The following is a 21,071-nucleotide window of genomic DNA, read 5'->3' as shown; positions in this document are numbered from 1 at the left end:
ATGCCGGCGTGGCCCGGGGCCGCGGTTTTTATACAGGACAGCGGCGCCATTCCTGTGTAGTGGCAAGCTGCTCTGCCAGAAGGCCCCTCCAGCAAACATTCGGCAGCTCTCTCCCTCTTTGACAGTTTTCCTTGTCCCCCAAGCCTTGACAGGAAATGGGCAGCACCGGTAAGAAATCCTTGGGGTCTACCAAGACATCGCTTGTTGTTGCTACCAAGACATCCCCCGGGGCGCATCGTTCAAGAGCCCTTCTCTTCTCTCGGACTTACCGTCCGAGACTTAAGAGAGAATGAAAAGGGCCCTGGCGCTCTAGGTTTCCCGTGGCAGCTCCCCGTACTAACCTAGCCTTCTTTCTTGAGATGGAGTCCGCGGACAAACAGACAGACGGATGGGCTGACGGACAGCCCAAGCTTTGTGCTTAATAGGGTCAAATTGAAACCTTTATATACATAAACTACATGCTGATGAGGCAAATGAACAATATGATGCAAGTAAAATAAAATTTATAATTAACGATCATACTACCTTACATATTGAACATGACCAAATTACGCAAAATTTCCATCGCAGAGGCCGAACCATTAACTTAAGCTTAAAAGCACAACCTCATCCAAACATTCTAAGCTCCATCCTTATCCGAGAGCTACAAAATTGGCGCTCAAACGGTATGCGAGGCAACCTGTTCTCAGGGGGGCGAGTCCCTCCCTCCCCACTGCGCTCCCCCTTCCCTCTGCGTCCAGTGGCAGTGCCTTCCGAGACTCGGGCGCAAGTGGGAGCACAGCGCACGCGCGACGGTGTTTGACAGTTTTTTCAGTGTATTTAAGTGATAACCAGTGTTCGGATTGCAGTGGTTCTAGTGCAGATTCTGATTTGATACTGTGTTTTGTGAATTGATATTCCTTTGATGTTGTGTTAAACTTTGGAGGTTGGTTTGAGTTTCATTTAGAAAATTATTATCAGAGCTTTCTGTTAGCGGGTACATACGTAAATAATAACAGTGGCTAGTGAAATGTCAGTGTTCATTACATAAATGCATGTAGTCTAAAGATATTTATTGCCGAGAAATGGTAAAAGTCGCGGGAATCAAACCCATAACCGCAACCTTTAAAGTTGAATTGGATCAGTCATTTCAATAGTCACTCCTAGTGTATGTACATCTCTGTTGAATAACGAAATTTTATCAAGTTACTGTTGTTAGTGTTATACCTATATATACAAAATGTTAATTTACCTACTATATAATTATTCCCGTTACTGAGGCAAAAATATGTCAGTATAAGCACATACACCGAGAAATATTAAAAGATAAACTAGTAGATATGTAATTATATTGATACTTAATTTATACTTTCTGAAAATAGGAGGAAAGCTTATTTTCCTACGAAAGAAACCTAGCGTCCCCTAATTTGTTTTATGCCCTTCTGTGCTACGTGCGTTTCATTAAAATCCTGACAAGTTTTGAAAAACCCGTAATTAGTACCTAGACTATGTAGAGGTGCCTAGACAGATGTTTGTAGTATTTTAAGATAAGCTAAAAGGGATTTATAATCATGAGAAACTCATGTGTAAGTAGTTAAAATAGAAACCATCAACTGGTTTCTCTATCATTTCTCTGCAGTAATTCCTTGGGTAGGTAAGTAATTTTAGAATTGAACGAAGGAAAGCCTGCTTGTGCTTTTGTCGTCTGAACTGAAAAGCACGTAAATATAGGAAGGAGGAGGATAGGTATTTATAGGTAAATAGGTAGGTACCACTACCACCTACTTAATCAATGGATACTACTAGACTACTCTGTATTCTGTCGAACTATCTAATTATTTAGCGAGGCAGGTCAACTAGTGATCCAAAGGACTCGAGCCTTTTAGCTCTTTTTTTAGGGCTCGCCTCATTTCTTGACGCCTAAAAGGCTAAAAGCCTATTTAGCTCTTTAGCCCCCCAGCCTAGTTCTATTTAAGATCCTAGACTCTTGGGGCTAATAACCATATTAAGCCCCTAAAAATAAAGCCTATTTAGCTCTTTAGCCCCAAGCCTTAATAAGGAATAAAACGGAACTTTGTAAACAAGTCTATCAATTCAAAAAATTCCTGACATTTTCGTGTTCCGTCCCCATTCCTGACAAAAGGCCAAAATTCCTGACATGTCAGGAAAATTCCTGTCATCTGGTAACCCTACATTTAACCCGTTAGCGCCCACTGGTACGAGTATAAGTTTGGGCTTTAATTTTATCCTCTAATTCAACCTGTAATAAACCTTATAAGTAAGAAGGATACCTAGTAATTCTAGGTTTATTAACCTCTAGATAACAAGTTAAAAGAAAAAACCGGCCAATCGTGAGTCGGACTCGCCCACCGAGGGTTCCGTACAAATTTAATAATTTTTATGTACCTACCTATTTTTACAAATTTATAGTTTTCAGGTTTTTCCCTATAGGTACTTAGTTTGTAGTTTAAGACGGTTTTACTTGCCAAATTTCATAGTTCTAGGTCAACGGCAAGTACCTACCCTATGAATTTTGATTCCCTTGAGGAGAGTGTCGAAATATACGTTTTTTGCGGCAGAAACGGCCGTATCTTTTTTTTTACGTTAAGAGCGCTCTTACAAGAAAAGTCGAAATAATGCAAAATTGATGATACTAGTCGACGAAATTCAGGACTTTGCGCTCATTATTAGAAACAATGAGTACTTGTTCCAGTAAAAGCGTCTTCTTATCTTTATAAATATCGTTGTAAATATTAGAAAAAGGACTTATTAAATTAGTAATGATTTTTTTTCTGATGGTCGTTTCCGAAAAACCCCGTGAAGCACTGAATGGCGAGCTCTTATTTGGAAATGTTGAGAATTTTTCTCTGCTAAACCTGGCTATTTTGTATTACTAATACCCTGTACTTTAGGCATATCAAACTATATTTTTCCTACATACCTTTGAGAAAGAGAAAATCAAAGTAAAACGAACTCGATTTTCTCTCCGAAACAAGTGTCAATTCCTACGAAAATCTACTTAATATCGAAGTCATTTTCATACTCAAGCAATCTGCAACGTTTGCTTATACTGTTGGTATACATTAGTGTTTATGAAATTCTACTATAATTTTTTGGCAATTTTTTGAAAACTACTCTATATTACCGATGACGCGCGCTGCGCCAGCTCAGTGCCGCGGCAGAGCTTGTAGAGGCAGGACGTGTGTCGGTCGGCTCCGCACATTTTCAACGGCGACGACGAGGTTTTTTATCATTGTGTGCGGCGGGCGCCGTGTAAAACGCTATACTGTGTGCGTGTAAACCGCAACGAGAGACTTTGATCCTAGCACTGTTTTTATAGTATTATAATTTATAATGGTACAGTTTAATAAACTACCGGACAGGATTAAAACTATTTGAAACGACCTGACATTCTATATGTATTTATTTGACTCAAGATAGTACTCAGGGTCTGATGATGGAGCCGGAAGGTGGTCACCGATACCAATCAACCATGCAACTAAACCACTTCGTGTTTGGGCTCGTTTGATTCGGCTCAACAAGATCTTTGACTTAAGATAGTACTCAGGGTCTGATGATGGAGCCGGAAGGTGGTCACCAGTACCAATCAAAAATGCAACTAAACCACTTCGTGTTTAGGCTCGTTTTATTCGTCTCAACAAGATCTTTGACTTAAGATAGTACTCAGGGTCTGATGATGGAGCCGGAAGGTAGTCACCGGTACCAATCAACCATGCAACTAAACCACTTCGTGTTTGGGCTCGTTTGATTCGTCTCAACAAGATCTTTGGCACAAGATAATACTCAGGGTCTGATGATGGAGCCGGCAGGTGGTCACCGGTACCAATCAACCATGCCACTAAACCACTTCGTGTTTAGGCTCGTTTTATTCGTTTCTATAAGATCTTTGACACAAGATAGTACTCAGGGTCTGATGTTGGAGCCGGAAGGTGGTCACCGGTACCAATCAACCATGCCACTAAACCACTTCGTGTTTAGGCTCGTTTTATTCGTTTCTATAAGATCTTTGACACAAGATAGTACTCAGGGTCTGATGTTGGAGCCGGAAGGTGGTCACCGGTACCAATCAACCATGCAACTAAACCACTTCGTGTTTAGGCTCGTTTGATTCGTCTCAACAAGACCTTGGACACAAGATAGTACTCAGGATCTGATGATGGAGCTGGAAGGTGGCCACGGGTACCAGTCTACCATGTAACTGAACCACTTCGTGTTTGGGCTCGTTTGATTTGTCGCAACAAGATCTTTGACACAAGGTAGTACTCAGGGTATGATGATGGATCCGGAAGGTGGTCACCGGTACCAATCAACCATGCAACTACACCACTTCGTGTTTGGCTTCGTTTGATTCGTCGCAACAAGATCTTTGACACAAGTTAGTACTCAGGGTCTGATGATGGAGCTGGACTGTGGCCACGGGTACCAGTCTACCATGTAACTGAACCACTTCGTGTTTGGGCTCGTTTGATTCGTCGCAATAAGATGTTTGACACAAGATACTACTCAGGGTATGATGATGGAGCTGATGATGATAGACAAGTACCCGTCGCCACCTTCGCGCTCCATCATCAGACCCTGAGTACTACCTTGTGTCAAAGATCTTGTTGAGATGAATAAAACGTGCCTAAACACGAAGTGGCTTAGTTGCATGGTTGATTGGTACCGGTGACCACCTTCCGGCTCCAACATCAGACCCTGAGTACTATCTTGAGTCAAAGATCTTGTTGAAACGAATAAAACGAGCCTAAACACGAAGTGGTTTAGTTGCATGGTTCATTGATACCGGTGACCACCTTCCAGCTCCATCATCAGACTCTGAGTATCACCTAGTGTCAAAGATCTTGTTGAGACGAATCAAACGATCCTAAACACGATGTGGTTTAGTTGCATGGTTGATTGGTAATGGTACCTTCCAGCTCCATCATCAGACCCTGAGTACTGTCTTGTGTCAAAGATCTTGTTGAGACGAATCAAACGAGCCCAAACACGAAGTTGTTTAGTTACATGATAGACTGGTACCCGTGGCCACCTTCCAGCTCCATCATCAGACCCTGTGTATCTTCAGTGTCAAAGATCTTGTTGAGACGAATCAAACGAGCCTAATCATGTTACTACATGGTTGATTGGTATCCGTGACCACCTTAATCATCATCAGATCCTCAGTACCAGTTCGTTTTTAAACCCTCGTTGATACAAACTTTACAACCTATAGGTACCAAATGCAATGACGAAACATGTAAATAAGCGAGTAGGTACCTATAATTTCTTTCGAGTAATATACCTTCATAAGTACGAGTATGGGGCTATTCATAAATTACGTCGTTTCAAATGGGAGGAGTGTGGGGGGGGTCTGGACATCGGATGATGGTAACATGACGTAGGAGGAAACAGATTCATCCGAAGCTTGATTTTTGGATGATTTGAGGGGTGGGGGGGGGTCAAAAATCGTCAAAAATAGATGACGTAATTTATGAACAGCCCCTATGTACATTTGCACTGCATTTAGTATTTTCGTACTTACCAAATAACAGTTTTATAACTTTAAAAGTTAAGTACAGTTAGTGTTGTTATGGTTGATTTCAATATGCTTCGCGAAGGATCAAGAATGTTTAATCCATCATTGTAGTGCGAGTGTGGTAGAAGGGATCGGCATACTGAGCTCGCACGGCCTGCCGCAGCGCGTAAAATACCTAAACTCGCTCAACGCCGAAATGTAATAGCGCTCTTAACTTAGAAGTTTGATTTTTTCACAGCCTCAAGGGGCTGTAGACCTGAGTACATGGTTTTAATTTTAACTCGATACCTCCACGTGTTTCCGAGATAAAGGGTCTTGACACTCTTGACAGACAGACTGACGGACGGACGGACAGACGGACGAACGGACAACAAAGTGATCCTATAAGGGTTCTGTTTTTGTTCACGTTCAGTTCACGCGAGCTGTTGGACTACATTTTTATTCTTTAGAATATATACCTAAAGATTCCATCACACAGGCGCCTTTTCCGGGCGAGGCGTGAGCGCGGCGTGAGCGTTTTATATGTTAAAGCGGCGCTAATGGGCCGCCCGCAAAACACGCCTGTGTGACGGAGCCTTAATTGTAAGCGGTTCCGAAATGCAATAGGTAATTAATAATACATGTCGTTTAAATTCTTAAAAGAACATTATATAAGTAAGTATTTCTAAAATACAATAAAAAAAAGCGTGAAAGACGGGGACAAGTTACATCGCAACCTATTCTTATTCCTATGGTAGAGTCTGTGCGGAAAGAGAAGAGTCGTAGAATGTATTGGATCCCATACATTACACGACTCTTCTCTTTCCGCACTGACTCTAAGTGAAGTGTGTTGTAATATAGGCGATCTAGTTCCAGGTAAAAAAAAACCTGATTCTTTATTTGTACTCGTTACATTTATTTTGGAGCTTAGATATACCTACTAATTCTTTTTGTATATTAGATACTCTACAAGTCTACATTATTTGGAAAATATTTATAGATATGTTTTATTGCAATAACAAGTACTTACCTAATCTAATAAAAAATAAAATAAAGCCTTAAAGTAAAAATTATAAACTAAAATTAGAATGAATGAATTTATACATAGGTATATTCTACTGGAACTTGAATTTGGACCATAGTTGTAAGTTGTGGACTAAAGTTACCTGAGTTTACGGAATATCAAAATTCATTGTTATACTGAGAAATAAAACCATTAAAAAATATTGAAATTGCATTAACGTTTAATGCTTTTAACAGTTCCATATGAGCCTATTGAACAAAGCAGTAAATAGGTATTACTGTACGTTCGTTACGTATGTACGTACATTAGTTGATATTGTATATAGCAGTTAAGTACAATTGTCCGAATATTACATAAGAGTTGTTCTTCACATTCGGGCTACTTAAGTAAATTTTGTAACTATGTGTACAATAGCTAAAGTAGCTAATAATCTTAAATCATAATATAATTTGAAAGTAGAACGTGTATAGGATCTTGATAATTTATGCAGTTCAGTACTTAAGAGTAGATGGTGACATTCAAATACAACACGGAACCTCCGCTTATGTGACTGGGTCCCAGCCTACATTTAGAGCTAGCTTTTAAAATTAAAGTCTTTAGGTAAAGGCCGCTTTAGACAAGGCTTCATTTATACTCTGTATATCTTTATGTACTTAAATAAAAGTAAACAAATAATTTAAGCATTTTCGGGTAGTTATAACATTTATTGATTAACCAACCAAATACAAAACCACCTGGATCTGTCACTGAACGACCTGACTTTAACCTACATTATTTGATCATGTACCTAATGTTTTCATCTACCTTCAACTGGCTTAAGAAGTCATTTGAGGGTAGATTTTGTTTACTCTTTTTTAAATAACTAAAGATACAGACTATAGCCTTTATTGGTATGCGTGCCATGGGAGTATCGGTATAATTCGGGTAAATTAGATTAACAGCGTAGCGATTAGCGCGAAATAATATGAAAATTGATTGAAACAGAAATGTCAATATCGTTGATATCATTCCTACTGTACTGACAGTGCCTGGTCGGCATAAAAACAGTTAAAAATAATGAAAGTACCCATGCCTACCTACATACAATACTTTCGACGCTTTAGTTTGTCAATAAAAAAAAAAGTTAGAGGAACAAACGCCAATAACCAAATAATTCAAACCGTTTTCTTGATCAATCGAACTCAAAATCAAATAAGTACCATTTCACAGTGTGCAAGTGAATTTAAAATACTGTTAACAATGTTCCTTAGGAAGCGCAGAACTTGTTTGCGCCGGGACCAAACCTGCGCCAAAGGTTGTCAGGGAATACATATTGCATTAGCCGTATTATGTACCAACAAGGTACCAACAGTACATTGAACGTTCCTATATAAAATGAAATACAATCCATGTCACAGAATAAATAATAGTACTAGGTACAGAAGACTCACTCTCTAACAAAACGCGTCTGTTACGATCAGCACAGATATGGCCGCTAGGTGGCGACAGCGCCACGTGCGGCTTATGGCTTTCCCCAAAATTGGGGCCGAACGGATGTACTTTTAGCTACCTGTAGCAAAGCGACGAAATCGCGGAGTGAGCCACGCCTGTCCATGTGCAGATGATGAAATTTACTAAATGGTCAGGATATCAGAATGATGGTCAAACCAGACTGGGTAAATGGCCAGTAAGTTGATAATGTACATTACCTTAACATGTACTGTGCCTAAAGAGATAATCTCAAAGATAAATGTCAAAGAGATACGAGTAATACCTACATGTATTTATTTGATATTAACATTTGTGGAGTTGTATTCAATTTTTGACATGCTTCTCCGGAATGATCCAAACAATAATGAGTAAAGATTTCTCCACGTGGTTCAAATCGATAAGATGGCGATTGAATGCAAATGGTCCAAATGCATCCGTAACGGATTTACTAAAGTGCCCATTGTGCAGCCCAAATCTGTTTCACACAGAACAACCTTCAAGAAAAACGGCTCCAGTCGACAATAGGGTTCAAAATGATGTTTGACTTTCTCAGCTAAGCCGGTTTGTAGTCGCATCGGTGAAATAGAATATTGACAAGAGCATGTCAATTTAAAAAGAAATAAATGCTTCCTCGATGTTAATGGATTTGGTGTTTTAGAAGCATGCTTCGTCAGATAGTTCGTAAAGATGGTTCCACCTTTTCATACGGTAGTTTGCATTTCGTTTACATATTCATATTAAAATTATCTATGTGCTAGAAAATTTATTTCATTAAATGCTTAATGATAAATATTTGCTTAATTTTTAAATATCGGTGTTATTTAAGGCATATGAAGTAGGTTGTTCTGTTCACGTTCTGTTGAGTAAAGTTTTTAGCTAAAATAAGGTACCTAATGTATCTTTTACTTTTTCTGACTATAATAATGATCTGATCTGATTGTAATGGTTATATTGGACTTTTGTATACTTTTTATATTTTTTGTTTAGTTGACTATAGTATTATTTAGTCAAATATTAAATTTCTATAAAAAAAGTGTTCACAGGTACCTAGTATGCAGATCATAAAATTAGCTAAAAAGTGAGCATAAAACATTTTTACAATGCCGAATTTCCACCAAAAACGCACAGAAGAAACAAAAATCCCGCCAAAGTTAAAATTTGGAATTTCTACTGTGAAGATCGTGCAGTAACTCAGACCCGCGCGCATAGCGCGTTGACGTTCGACTTCGGACATTTTTGATCTCGGCCGCGGCGGCGTGCGCGCTGCTGGATTCTTGGCGATAATTTGCTTAGAAATTGCTTTTATTCGGCGACACTTTTGGTATCAAAATTACATAATTGCCCATTTGCAGAGTTGGTTTTTGTGTACCTAAATCATTAAGTAAATGAAAGTCCTAATAACTGGAATTATTCCCTTCAAACATTGTAACATACATTACATTATTTTTGAAGTTTATAGGAACCCAAACCGGAGTTGCTAAAAAAGTACAGCCAAAAATTTAAGTCCTCTTTAGTCTTTATAGACGAATCCTTATCACTTACCCCAACACTCGTTGAACTTTGTGGAAAGAGATATGTGTGATTTTGTGAGATTAATGTGCATCCATTTCTACTATAAATGCTATATTTAGTCGTAGGTGCTTACTACATTACATGGTTAAAATTAGCTTCCGGAAACATGAAACGATTACAAGCTTTTATTCCATGTAAGAATTACTAAAATATGTTATGGTCGGTTGTTCTTTAAGGTTATCTGTTCTATCGCGGCATTGCGGGGCAGATCACGTACACAAACGTATTATTTTTGCTCATAAAAAGCAGATTTTATTGGCACAAACCATCCAAGTCTTGACCAGGGCTAATTGAGCTTCACTCTCCTTATTTATATTGCGTAGTAATTAGAGGAGTTAATATCCGCTCGGTCGCCCGCAGGTCTTACTAAAATGGAGACTTTGCTTAAAGCAATGATCATACAAACATATGTAGATTCAATGGGTTAATGTTGTTCATACCTACATAACCTTCGATACAATAAGTACATCAGTATGTTTTAATATGAAAGTTAAGGAAAGTAGATAAGACGCACCTGGTATCTAAAATACAGTGAATATAGCGGTCCCGACGGAATTTTTGGCAGTACCAACACCATGGACATTCATTCTCGTAAAGTTTGTAACTACATAAGAAAAATTAAATTAAATTCTGCCTATGGTGTGGTCCTTTTAACTACATATATACATATATGGTCAATATTTGATTCCGTTAGATCAGTCATCAGAATCAATTAAAAATTAGCCTTTAAATGGTTGCATATCTTTAAACTGTATACATATATTAAACAAGATATGCATGATAATTTTATAATATAAAAGCTTATAGCGAAAGTGAGCTGTCATTTTTTTTGTTTGGCGGGATGTTTATTTTTTCAATCACGACCTACCTGCCGCGGATAATGCGGAGTTTTAACAAAGACAACACTTGTCTCTACCCTAAATGCTTTTTAATACCTGAGCTGTTTGTGTTACCTCCCACGTGCATTAACAGTAATTTTAAACGCCGGCAAATAATAGCCTATGCGTTCAAAAAGGTAAGGGACCAAATTAAGTAGGTATACCCTAGTAAGATTATCTAGACTGTCTGAAATCTAAACGTTAAAGTATGTTTACAAGATTATGAATGTCAATAAACTCTGACTTCAAAACTATTCTTTCATAATTTGTAACATTCCATACACATAACATGTCAATCGAATATGTATTAAAATTCCGTTAGGCTGAGTCTCGGTTATCAGTGATAATAAAAAGTAAGACCAGTTGAAACATCTTGGTCGGTCGCCAAATGAACGATTCCTATGCAAATAACTGTCGCGTATTTTTAATGCACGACGGCCTTATTCTCAAACGTGCATTTGATGATGATATTTAAAACTGGTTGATGTCGTGCGCTCTCTCGCTCTTAATCATAGCATATATATGCACAAGCCCAATACATTTCATTCATGTTGAATTTATATAATATTAGGTATTGCCAACAATTGGTATTGCTTTTTCGATTCTGAATATAGCGAGGCTCTTAGTAGCTACATATACCTATATTCCTGTTTGAAAGAGGACTTGTCAAATCAGAACCTTCCATTAATGCCAATATTTTAAAATTCACATTTGGCTTATAAATTGCTACGTTATTTGTAAACTGTTTACACACTATTACAGTTAATCATTGAAAAAAGATTACAGTACTTCTTGGTTCGATTTGCAGTATGTATCTTAGTTGCAAATGACATAAGGATTAAATTAGTAGATACCGCCGATACCGCGCGAGATTTTCCGATGTAACGGTAGCGCAAACAAAAAGACATAAACGCGTCGTTCCCGAGGCGGCCGTACTTACTGACATTGGACTTTGCACTTGGAGACGCCTTGGCTGTCATTTTCACGGGACGTCAAATGTATTGCTATTTCTACATGATTTGTACGTAACGTACAAATAGCCATGTCAGTCCATACAAAATTTTTCACAACTGTGCAAGGTTTTCGGCAGAGGGGTAAGCTCTTAAAGGCGACTCCGGTTATTAAATGCTCCAAGTTTGCACTGCTCTTTAAATACCTAGGTTATGATCTTACTTCTTTAAATCAATGAAACTTTTCAGCATATTTATGAATAATTGATGAGTATAAAAGAAAAAAAATACTAATTAGGCACTATTAAATCACATATTCAGTTTATCTATTTCAAAAATAAATCTTAGATAAAAAGTTAATCCGTTTCGAATAAAGACCGGTTTTTTACCGATGACAAGAACGAACGGATAATGGCGACGTGATTAGAATGAAACCGTTAGCTTTTACTTAATATATCCGCCTACATATCGCATACTAATATTATATATTACCTTTATGAGCTAAGTCATAATATGTGCAGCATAACATCCTGAGATAAAATATAAGGCGGAGATCCTAAATGACATTTCTTTTACGCAAAAGGAATATTATAATTTATTAGACTATGTACATCGGTCATATTCAATGAACATATATTTTTTTTAATTTAATTCCAATCATTTCATTATCAGTAAAAAAAGGCGCGAAATTCAAATTTTCTATGGGAAGATCTCCCTTCGCGCCTACATTTTTCAAATTTGCCACCTTTTTCTACTGACAAGATCTGCTTGACCAAGTATACTATTCCAATTAACACATATTTTTTTCATTTAATTCCAATCACATCATTATCAATAATACCTAATATAACTTACTTGTAATGTCATTATTATACTGACAGCGTCTGGGGCGCAAAAACGCCAAACCTTTCCTACCAACAAAAAATCTTCAGAATAATCCTACGAGAATAAAAAACCGGCCAAGTGCGAGTCGGACTCGCGTTCCAAGGGTTCCGTACATTACCCAATTTTTAACAATGTATTTTTTATATGTGAAACGCGAGTGAATTGCCTTTAAAAACCCGTAGGGGTCGAATCAAAAACTAAGTAATTAGTCCGGCTTACGCTTGACTGCATACTTCTAATAGGTTTTCCTGACATCTATAGGTAAAGAACTATTTTGTATATTTTTTTTCAAAATTTTAGACCCAGTAGTTTCGGAGATAAAGGGGGGGGGGGGGGAATGGTCATTTTTTGGCTATTTTCTTAAATAACTTCTAAACTATTTACCCCCCAAAAGTGGCCTCCATGTTTAAAATTCATTTGTTTACGTAAGTTGTTCATCTTTGGGTCATGAATTTACGTATGTGTACCAAATTTCAACTTAATTGGTCCAGTACTTTTGGAGAAAATGGGCTGTGACAGACGGACAGACAGACAGACAGACGCACGTGTGATCCTATAAGGGTTTCCTTTTGAGGTACGGAACCCTAAAAATTGTTATTACAGGCACCTGATACATATTGAGGCAGGTAAATAAATAGCTATGTATTTGTTTTATACGTGGGAAAAGTTGTTGTTTAACTACTCGTGCCAATATTGGCACCCGAGCAACCAAAAAAAATGCATCTAATTATTTGGCTACTCTTGTGGGTAGAATGCAACTTTCTCATCAGGTTTTAGCGAATAAAGAGAACCTTTACAAGTCGGTGTGGTGAAAAATATATTTGTAATTTATAACGTACTCGTAAGATATGTTCGATGCTTGCTAATGGTACTAAATATGATTCTGTTGTATTTGTATACAATGCTATCACCTGTACCTCACCTCGCCTCGCCTCGCCTCGCCCGAAACAAGTTGTCGCTGTCTCTACTATGAGGGATATTAATATTAAGTTCATACTTTCATGAATACTCGTATTTGAAAACCTTCAGTTATAATAACGCTTATTAAGACATAGGTATACGTATGTTATTTATAATAATACGATTATGCTATTAATACAAATGAATTCCATTATCCGCCAGTAAAACATAATCAGAATCATCAACTTCACAGGCAAACCTATACGCTTTTTGCGTATAATAAATTAATATACGAATTGATGCAATTCCATCTTTCAATACTAGTTTCCATTTAAACGTTGATGTGGCATGCCTCAGTTTTTGTCGTTTGTCCCCTCCGTTGATGTCGCGGACATTTGTAAGCATTCGTAGACAAGTACGTGAGGTTCATAAGTTGTATGGGTTTATAAATATAATATATACCTACACAATGCATAATAATACAATATTCTTGCGTGTTATTTTTTGTTCGTTTCTTGAGTAGGAAAATATAGAAAACAAAAAGTTTAGCACACTAAATTGGCTATAATGTCTATATTTGATATGTTTATATCAAATGTAAGGCTCATTGTGAGAACTCAAATATATTTTGACATTGGAAATGTCTTTTCGTTCGCTCCAGTATACGGTCCGATTTCACGAAAAAGTGCGATCCCCTTATATCTCGGAAAGTTGTGAAGATATGATATTAAAAAATAGGCTCAAAAGACGCATAATCACGAGAGCTGTAAGGTGCAAAAATAATTATTCGAGAAAGTCAAAAACAAAAAAAGTTATGGTCGAAATAGTGAAAATAAAATTAATTTTTTTCCGAATTTTTGATTTTGGTGCTCGATAATTTGGAAACGAAGAATGATATCAAAAATTTGAGAAAAATGGCTCTGGACAATTTGAGCCTAAAACAAAGACGATCGGGTTAAGGGTTTGCCCTGTAGCCTAACCTTAAAATAGTCAAAAAGTCAGAACGACATTTTTCACAGGACATTTATGACTTCATGTTTCGCAGAGTTCGTTATCGGTGTTTGTTGTGAATTATCGGGATTATGACGGCAGAATAACACTTGCACTGCGTGGGCTTTCAAAATCGCTGCAGATTTTTCTTGGTCTAACTCTATCTATTCTGTTTGAGACGGGCGTAGATAACGCACTATTCGACGAGGGAGAGGGAGAGGGAGAGGGAGAGGGAGAGGGAGAGGGAGAGGGAGAGGGAGAGGGAGAGGGAGAGGGAGAGGGAGAGGGAGAGGGAGAGGGAGAGCACAAAATAAAAACTTATACAGAGAAACATAAAAAAGAAAAAGTGCCACGAAATGGTCTCACCTCAGCATGTTGCTGGCGGCTGCTAGCAGATAGCTGATGCTGAACCCTGGCAGTACCTAGTGGAGCTCGGGTTTAATACAACATAAACACACGCTGTTTTGGTCATCGGACTCGTCTCGATGAGCACTTAGGAGAGTAGTACCCAAGATAGAGCTGATGCTGAACCCTGGCTGTACCTAAAGGAACTCAGGTTTGTTGCAACATAGGCACACGCTGTTTTGGTCATCCGACTCGTCTTGATGAGCACTTAGGAGAGTAGTACCCAAGATAGAGCTGATGCTGAACCCTGGTTGTACCTAGCGGAACTCAGGTTTGGTGCAACATAGGCACACGCTGTTTTGGACACCCGATTCGTCATGATGAGCATTACCCAAGATAGCTGATGCTGAACCCTGGTAGTACCTATTGGAACTCAGGTTTGGTGCAACATAGACAAACGCTGTTATGGTCATCTCTCGTCGCGTCAAACTGCTGTCAAGAAAATTTCATATCTTGCAGCAGATGGGCTGCTGCCGATCACCACTTCTCGAGTTGACTACGGATTTGCCGTGTAATAATTTTCTTGTACTTTGAACATTAATATATCCTGTTTATTCATCGAAAAATGAAATATGTACCTATACTTATGCGCCACGGCGACAATTATTAAAACTTGGATACGCGTGTGGAAATTTTGCAATTTGTTTGTTCACATGCGTTATGTCCAGGATACTTGTGTTAGTCTAAGAATAAAATAATTATCATTCAACGTTGTAGTTTTATTTTGTAACTTTTTCCTTATCCAGACTTTCTCGTCGCTCAGCGACAATATTTTTTCGAATTCCGTAGATTCATTTCCAATGTGCTCGATAGTCGTGTGAGGCACGAAATCTGTGAATTTTTTTATAATTTTTGTTAAATCGTTTTGAACAGTTAAGATCATAGGCGAAAATTGTCATTAATATATTTATGGCCTAGATTTAGCAAAAAAATTAAAAAAATTGTTAGCTAGTTGCTACCCTAACATCAAGTTCACAGCTTTAGTAAATAGAAATAGCATCAAATAAATACTGACAAAACAATTTGTTTCAAATGTAAAAAATATACAATTTCATATTCCTTACCAAACTGTTCTAAGATCGTACTTAGGCTTTTTCTCAATCACTTGAGATGCAGATGCGTCACTACAAAGTTATTGTTGCCGGTAGCTGTATCGCTGTCATCGCTCGGAAGGCATTAAATTTGTACGTAGTTACGTATAATTCCTGTTTTAGCCGGCGACCGAACTAACTTTGCGATGGAGTAGCTAAATCGAATCGCTACCATTCTGCTGATAGAGATCTGGGCAATTAACTATCAGACTCGTTTAACCGGCGAAAGTTTAAGTTTTTTACATGTATAATTTGAATAGCTACAGGCCTCTTAGGTGACGTAATGGTTTCAACAGTATTATAATTATCGCACTCTGTAATTAATGTACGAGAATCGAGTAACAAACATACGCCCCAATGCCCCCAGTTAAAAAAATCTTACAGCATCGCCTACATACCACAGACCAGCAATAAATTAAATTAAGATGATATATTGCCAGAAACTTTCTTATCGGATTAAATGCGTAGCTTTGGCTTAGTAATTTTTATAATATAGTTCTTAGATGTACTTAATGTGATGTTTCTTTATTACAGGGGCAAATGAAGATGTGCACGCGGTGAAGCCAGCGCGATGTGGGTCGCATATGCACTGCTGCTCGTCGCGAGTGCGGCGGGCGAGCACGTGCGCGAATTCGTCGTTCGCGAGAACGCACGAGCAGGCACTTTCATCGGCCACCTGGGGGACGAGCTGCCCGACGCGGCGCCGCCCTACACCATCGTGCCAGTCCCGGGATCCGCCGTCAACGACGATCTCAGAATTGACCCCCACACGGGAGAAATCAGGACTAGAGTCCCGCTGGACCGAGAGAATAGAGACCACTATGCGTTGGTGGCTATTCCGGCAAGCGGGGACAATGTCAGAGTCGTCGTTAGAGTTTCCGATGAAAACGATAATGCGCCAACTTTTCCTACACCCGTCATGAATGTCGAGTTTTCCGAAAATACTCCGCGGGATGTTAAGAGGAAACTAAATCCAGCTAAAGATCAGGATCTAGGAGTGTTTAATACTCAAAGATACAATATCGTATCTGGGAATACTGACAACGCTTTTAGACTATCATCTCATAGAGAACGAGATGGAGTTCTATATTTAGACTTGCAGATCAATGGATTTTTAGATAGGGAGACTACTGACCATTATGAATTGGTCATCGAGGCGCTAGATGGAGGTACACCGCCGTTGCGAGGAACTATGTCTGTAAATATAACTATTTTAGATGTTAATGATAGCCCACCTATTTTTACCGAGAGCGCGTATTCCGCAAGCATTCCGGAGAATGCTACTGTTGGCACACCCATTTTAAAAGTATCTGCAACTGACGCTGATTCTGGCGAAAACGGGCAGATAGAATATTCGATAAATAGAAGACAAAGCGACAAGGAGAACATGTTTAAAATAGATCCCCAGACGGGTGAGATTATCGTGAATAAAGCCCTGGACTTTGAAACAAAAGAGTTACACGAACTGGTAGTGGTAGCTAGGGACAAGGGCGCGCAACCTCTGGAAACGACTGCATTTGTTTCTATCAGAGTTACAGATGTCAACGACAATCAGCCTACTATAGACGTTATTTTTCTGAGCGACGACGCTACTCCGAAGATATCAGAGTCGGCGCGTTTAGACGAATTCGTAGCCAGGATATCCGTTCACGACCCAGACTCCAAGACAGAATACTCAAACGTGAACGTTACGCTCAGCGGAGGCGACGGTCATTTTGATTTGCGGACTCATGACAACATAATCTATTTGGTAGTGGTAGCATTGCCACTGGACAGGGAATCCCAGTCATCATACACCTTGAACGTTGTAGCTACTGATAAAGGCTCACCGCCGCTGCACGCGTCGAGAATCATAAGCCTCCGTGTCACCGACGTGAATGACAACGCTCCGGTGTTTCTGGAATCCGAATATAAAGCGAACGTTCTGGAAGCCGCAACGCCTGGAACGCCGGTTGTCCAAGTTTCTGCTACTGATGTGGACGAAGCTGAGAACTCTGAGATTCGTTATTATTTGCTTCCAACGCCGCAATCTGACTGGTTTGCAATTGATGAGCGATCAGGGCTGGTGACTACGAAGGCTAGGGTTGACTGCGAGACAAACCCGATGCCCCGCTTAACAGTGGTCGCGAAAGACCGGGGTAACCCCCCGTTATCGTCGACAGCGACATTGGTAGTGACAGTGTTAGATGTGAACGACAACGAGCCAATCTTCGACCAATCCTTCTACAACGTGACTGTCCAGGAAAGCGAAGCTGTCGGCAGCTGCATTTTAAAGGTGAGTACTGAACTGTGAACTGACTATTCTACTCATAACTATTCGCGTTTGATCTGATGGTTTAAAGGGTTTTTATAAAATCGAAATGTATTGGCTGCTTGACTCTAAATGCGCACCCAATATTTATCTTCAGTATCTTCACAACTATTAGTACACAGCAACACAACAATAATCTGAAACTGTAGGTATGACCTAAATTATTAGGTATGTGCTAGAAATTTTACTGCGTGGTTTGAAAGGAAGTCAATTTGCAATAAATTTCTGTTAAGTTTGATTGATACTAATTAGTACATGTAAAAGTAGACATCATCCAAACGGTTAACTGATTGATTGACAGATTATTGCAATTTTATTGCCATGATTTTTCCGGTGTCCTAGAAGCCGATAATTGTTTTTTTTACTGCTTACCGGTGATAGAATAGAATAAATTTAAGATGAAACGTTGATCTTGGTAAATATATTTTTATGATATATACCCTTATAGTACCTATATTTTTTGTCTGACTCCGAAAGCTATTTATATTTAAATAGTAAATTATATAAAATAATCATTACTTAACCTACTCCTTATTGAAATAACTTATAAGTTTATAAACAAGTTGTTTACATACACACAAACGTAATTCCCGAAACAATCTACCAACCCAACAATTACCCCGGCGAAAACTTTCATTAACTCTTATCTTCCCCATAACTCGCGAGATAATTTCTTTTAATATATTCCCGCGATATTGAAGTAGTTATAAATAAGGAGCATAAATCTATCGGGAGTGATGCCAGTTTGGGCGCATCGCATATTGCGATCTAAATTGAAAATTAAACAGTGCCCGCGAGCCGCGGGCGAGCTTTCGGCGTACGCGCCGTTTCTATCCTGCGCGGCGCGTTGTACCGTCCGTCCCGCGCGACAATCTTGCGCACCTCACACAAACTATAGTATGTTCAGGCATCTGGCTGCTGTTAGTCTTACTTTGTAACTAAACTTGTGCTTAGATGGCAGGATAAGGTTAAGTAGGACAAAATAGACATGGCAACAAATTACAAAGCTTTTGTTTTACGTGCAGACCAAATATGCCGTGTTCTGAGCATTACTACCTGTAGTATATAGTTATTCTGCAGAAAGCTGGATTTATCGTGTACTTATCAAATATATAAAGTATTGTTTGTGATGAAGATTGCCATTATGATGTCACGTCGCCATTTTTTCACTCTACTATTAAGATACATAATATTCATCTCCATATTTTATAATGCAAATATAACACCTAATAAGTTTCAACAAGCTCAAACAAAACGATTGTTACATTATAATGATCATCAATCATTATCAAACTTGATTTGCATTATAAAAACTATGTATTACTTAACTGGCGATGTCTTATCTACTTCTAATCCAAGAAATTTAAACAGGTGGTTCAAATAAATGCTATATCGAATAGGTTATCTACTGTATTAATCAAGTCATTGGCATTTTTGAATATCGGTTAGCACTTTTATTGTAATCCTAGGTACCGGAAATTAAGTTCATAATTTGATGTCGGACTTGAATGTGTTAGTGGTTACTTTTCTTTATTACTTATGTCACACAGCCCTTGAATCTATATCGTTCTTACATTTGTTCATTTGTTTCATATATGTCTATGGTAAAGTATGAAAGTATAAACTAAGACGTCGTTTTGTTGTTGGTGGACATTTGTCTCCTATTTATGCGCTTTATCTTAACTAACATGATTGCTGAAAAAACACAAGTCATTTGAGCATTAATTCATACCTTCGGACCGAGGGCTGGGAGAAACGCGCCGAAATGAGACCGGAGTGGCGTCATGACATTCAAGTCGGAACTTCTAAGCATGACGATGACTGGCTGGAGAACCTTAAGCGGACAAGTCTTCGTCGTGCTCTACCACCTCCTGCGGACTCGCGTTTTGTGTGCGATCGATGTGGCAAGAAATGCCGCGCTGCTATAGGACTTTATAGCCATCAACGGCGATGCGGGACCCCATAAACACACAAGCGCCGCAACAAACATCTACAACAGATGATGTGGCCAATGATGATGATAGTAGTCTAACTTAATGAGGTGGTTGGTAAGAAGTTTATCATTGATAATTACGGACTGATTAATACTGATTTGGTTAAGTAAGTTAAAACTAAATAATTGTTCTAAATTTAGACCCGAAATAAAACCACTTTCTACTAGAAAACCACCACGCAACTACTGTACCAACCGTATGAGATAAGTTACCTATATCTTTTTTATTTGCTGACATTTCACACCCTCACAGTAGCCAGATATTTCGTATTTAAAGATTTATTACTTTTAGAATGTTCGGTCGCTTAAATTCGACTATGTATACAAAACGCCGTTTTATTAACTTGTGTCATACCTGATAATAGCCGAAAAGAGAAGAAATTAAAGTGCCTTTGGACGTTTAAAACCAGTACGTAAGCAAAATGCCGTTTAAAAAAGCGTGCAATTGAATTGTAGTGTCGACACCTGACGCATTGCGATGTCACGAACTCACGATTACGAGCGGCCAACTATAGCTAGTGATAGCTACACAAAATAAAGTCTTTGTGAGCTGTAATGTAATACTTTATCTTATTCGCTGTAGACAAGTGTGAGGCGCATCGCGATGTCCGCGCACAAGGTGAGCTTGGCGAGATAATTTGGTAATACAAAATATGTATATTACCTACACTAAAGTGTTATTCTATAAAACTTGCTAACTATATAAACAAACCGCCATATTGAAACGGTCACTGAATGATGATTTCGGTATGGCGGTTTGTGTACATAGTTAGCAAGTTCTATAGAATGACACTCTACACGTGTTACCAAATCTAGGAAATTTTCCTATGCTGTACAAGTTTCGACAAATTTGCATTTACAACTTTATTATTAGTCTAGCTAGTGGTCTGTTAACAAATTACGCGTTATGACATAGTGAGATATTAGATGGACTTATAAGGAACAATGTAGTATAGCTATTATCGAACGATTGTTTGTCCGTGTTCTAATTTCAAATTCAATATATGAATATGCAATTAGATTTGACCATATGAAAATAAAACAACATAAGTATACTTAACAACCTCTCTGACCAATTAAGTGCACGTTTGAGCGTGTGTTATGATAG

At 38.5% G+C, this 21,071-nt stretch overlaps 1 protein-coding gene across 1 annotated transcript in view; it reads left to right on the top strand.

Annotated features, from left to right (window-relative positions):
* Positions 1-525: 525 nt before the first annotated feature.
* The window catches only part of LOC134791604 (protein dachsous), a 292,570-nt gene continuing 272,024 nt past the window's right edge, over positions 526-21,071 (top strand). The window contains exons 1-2 of the mRNA XM_063762655.1: positions 526-925; positions 16,194-17,934. Of these exons, the coding sequence (XP_063618725.1) occupies positions 16,231-17,934 (1,704 nt within the window). The 5' untranslated portion in view covers positions 526-925; positions 16,194-16,230. The remainder of the gene's footprint in view (positions 926-16,193; positions 17,935-21,071) is intronic.

Source organism: Cydia splendana, chromosome 1 (genome assembly GCF_910591565.1).
Source record: "Cydia splendana chromosome 1, ilCydSple1.2, whole genome shotgun sequence".
NCBI classification, from domain to species: Eukaryota; Metazoa; Arthropoda; class Insecta; order Lepidoptera; family Tortricidae; genus Cydia; species Cydia splendana.
The sequence above is the reverse complement of the archived record's forward strand: the minus strand, read 5'-3'. Positions and strand labels throughout refer to the sequence as shown.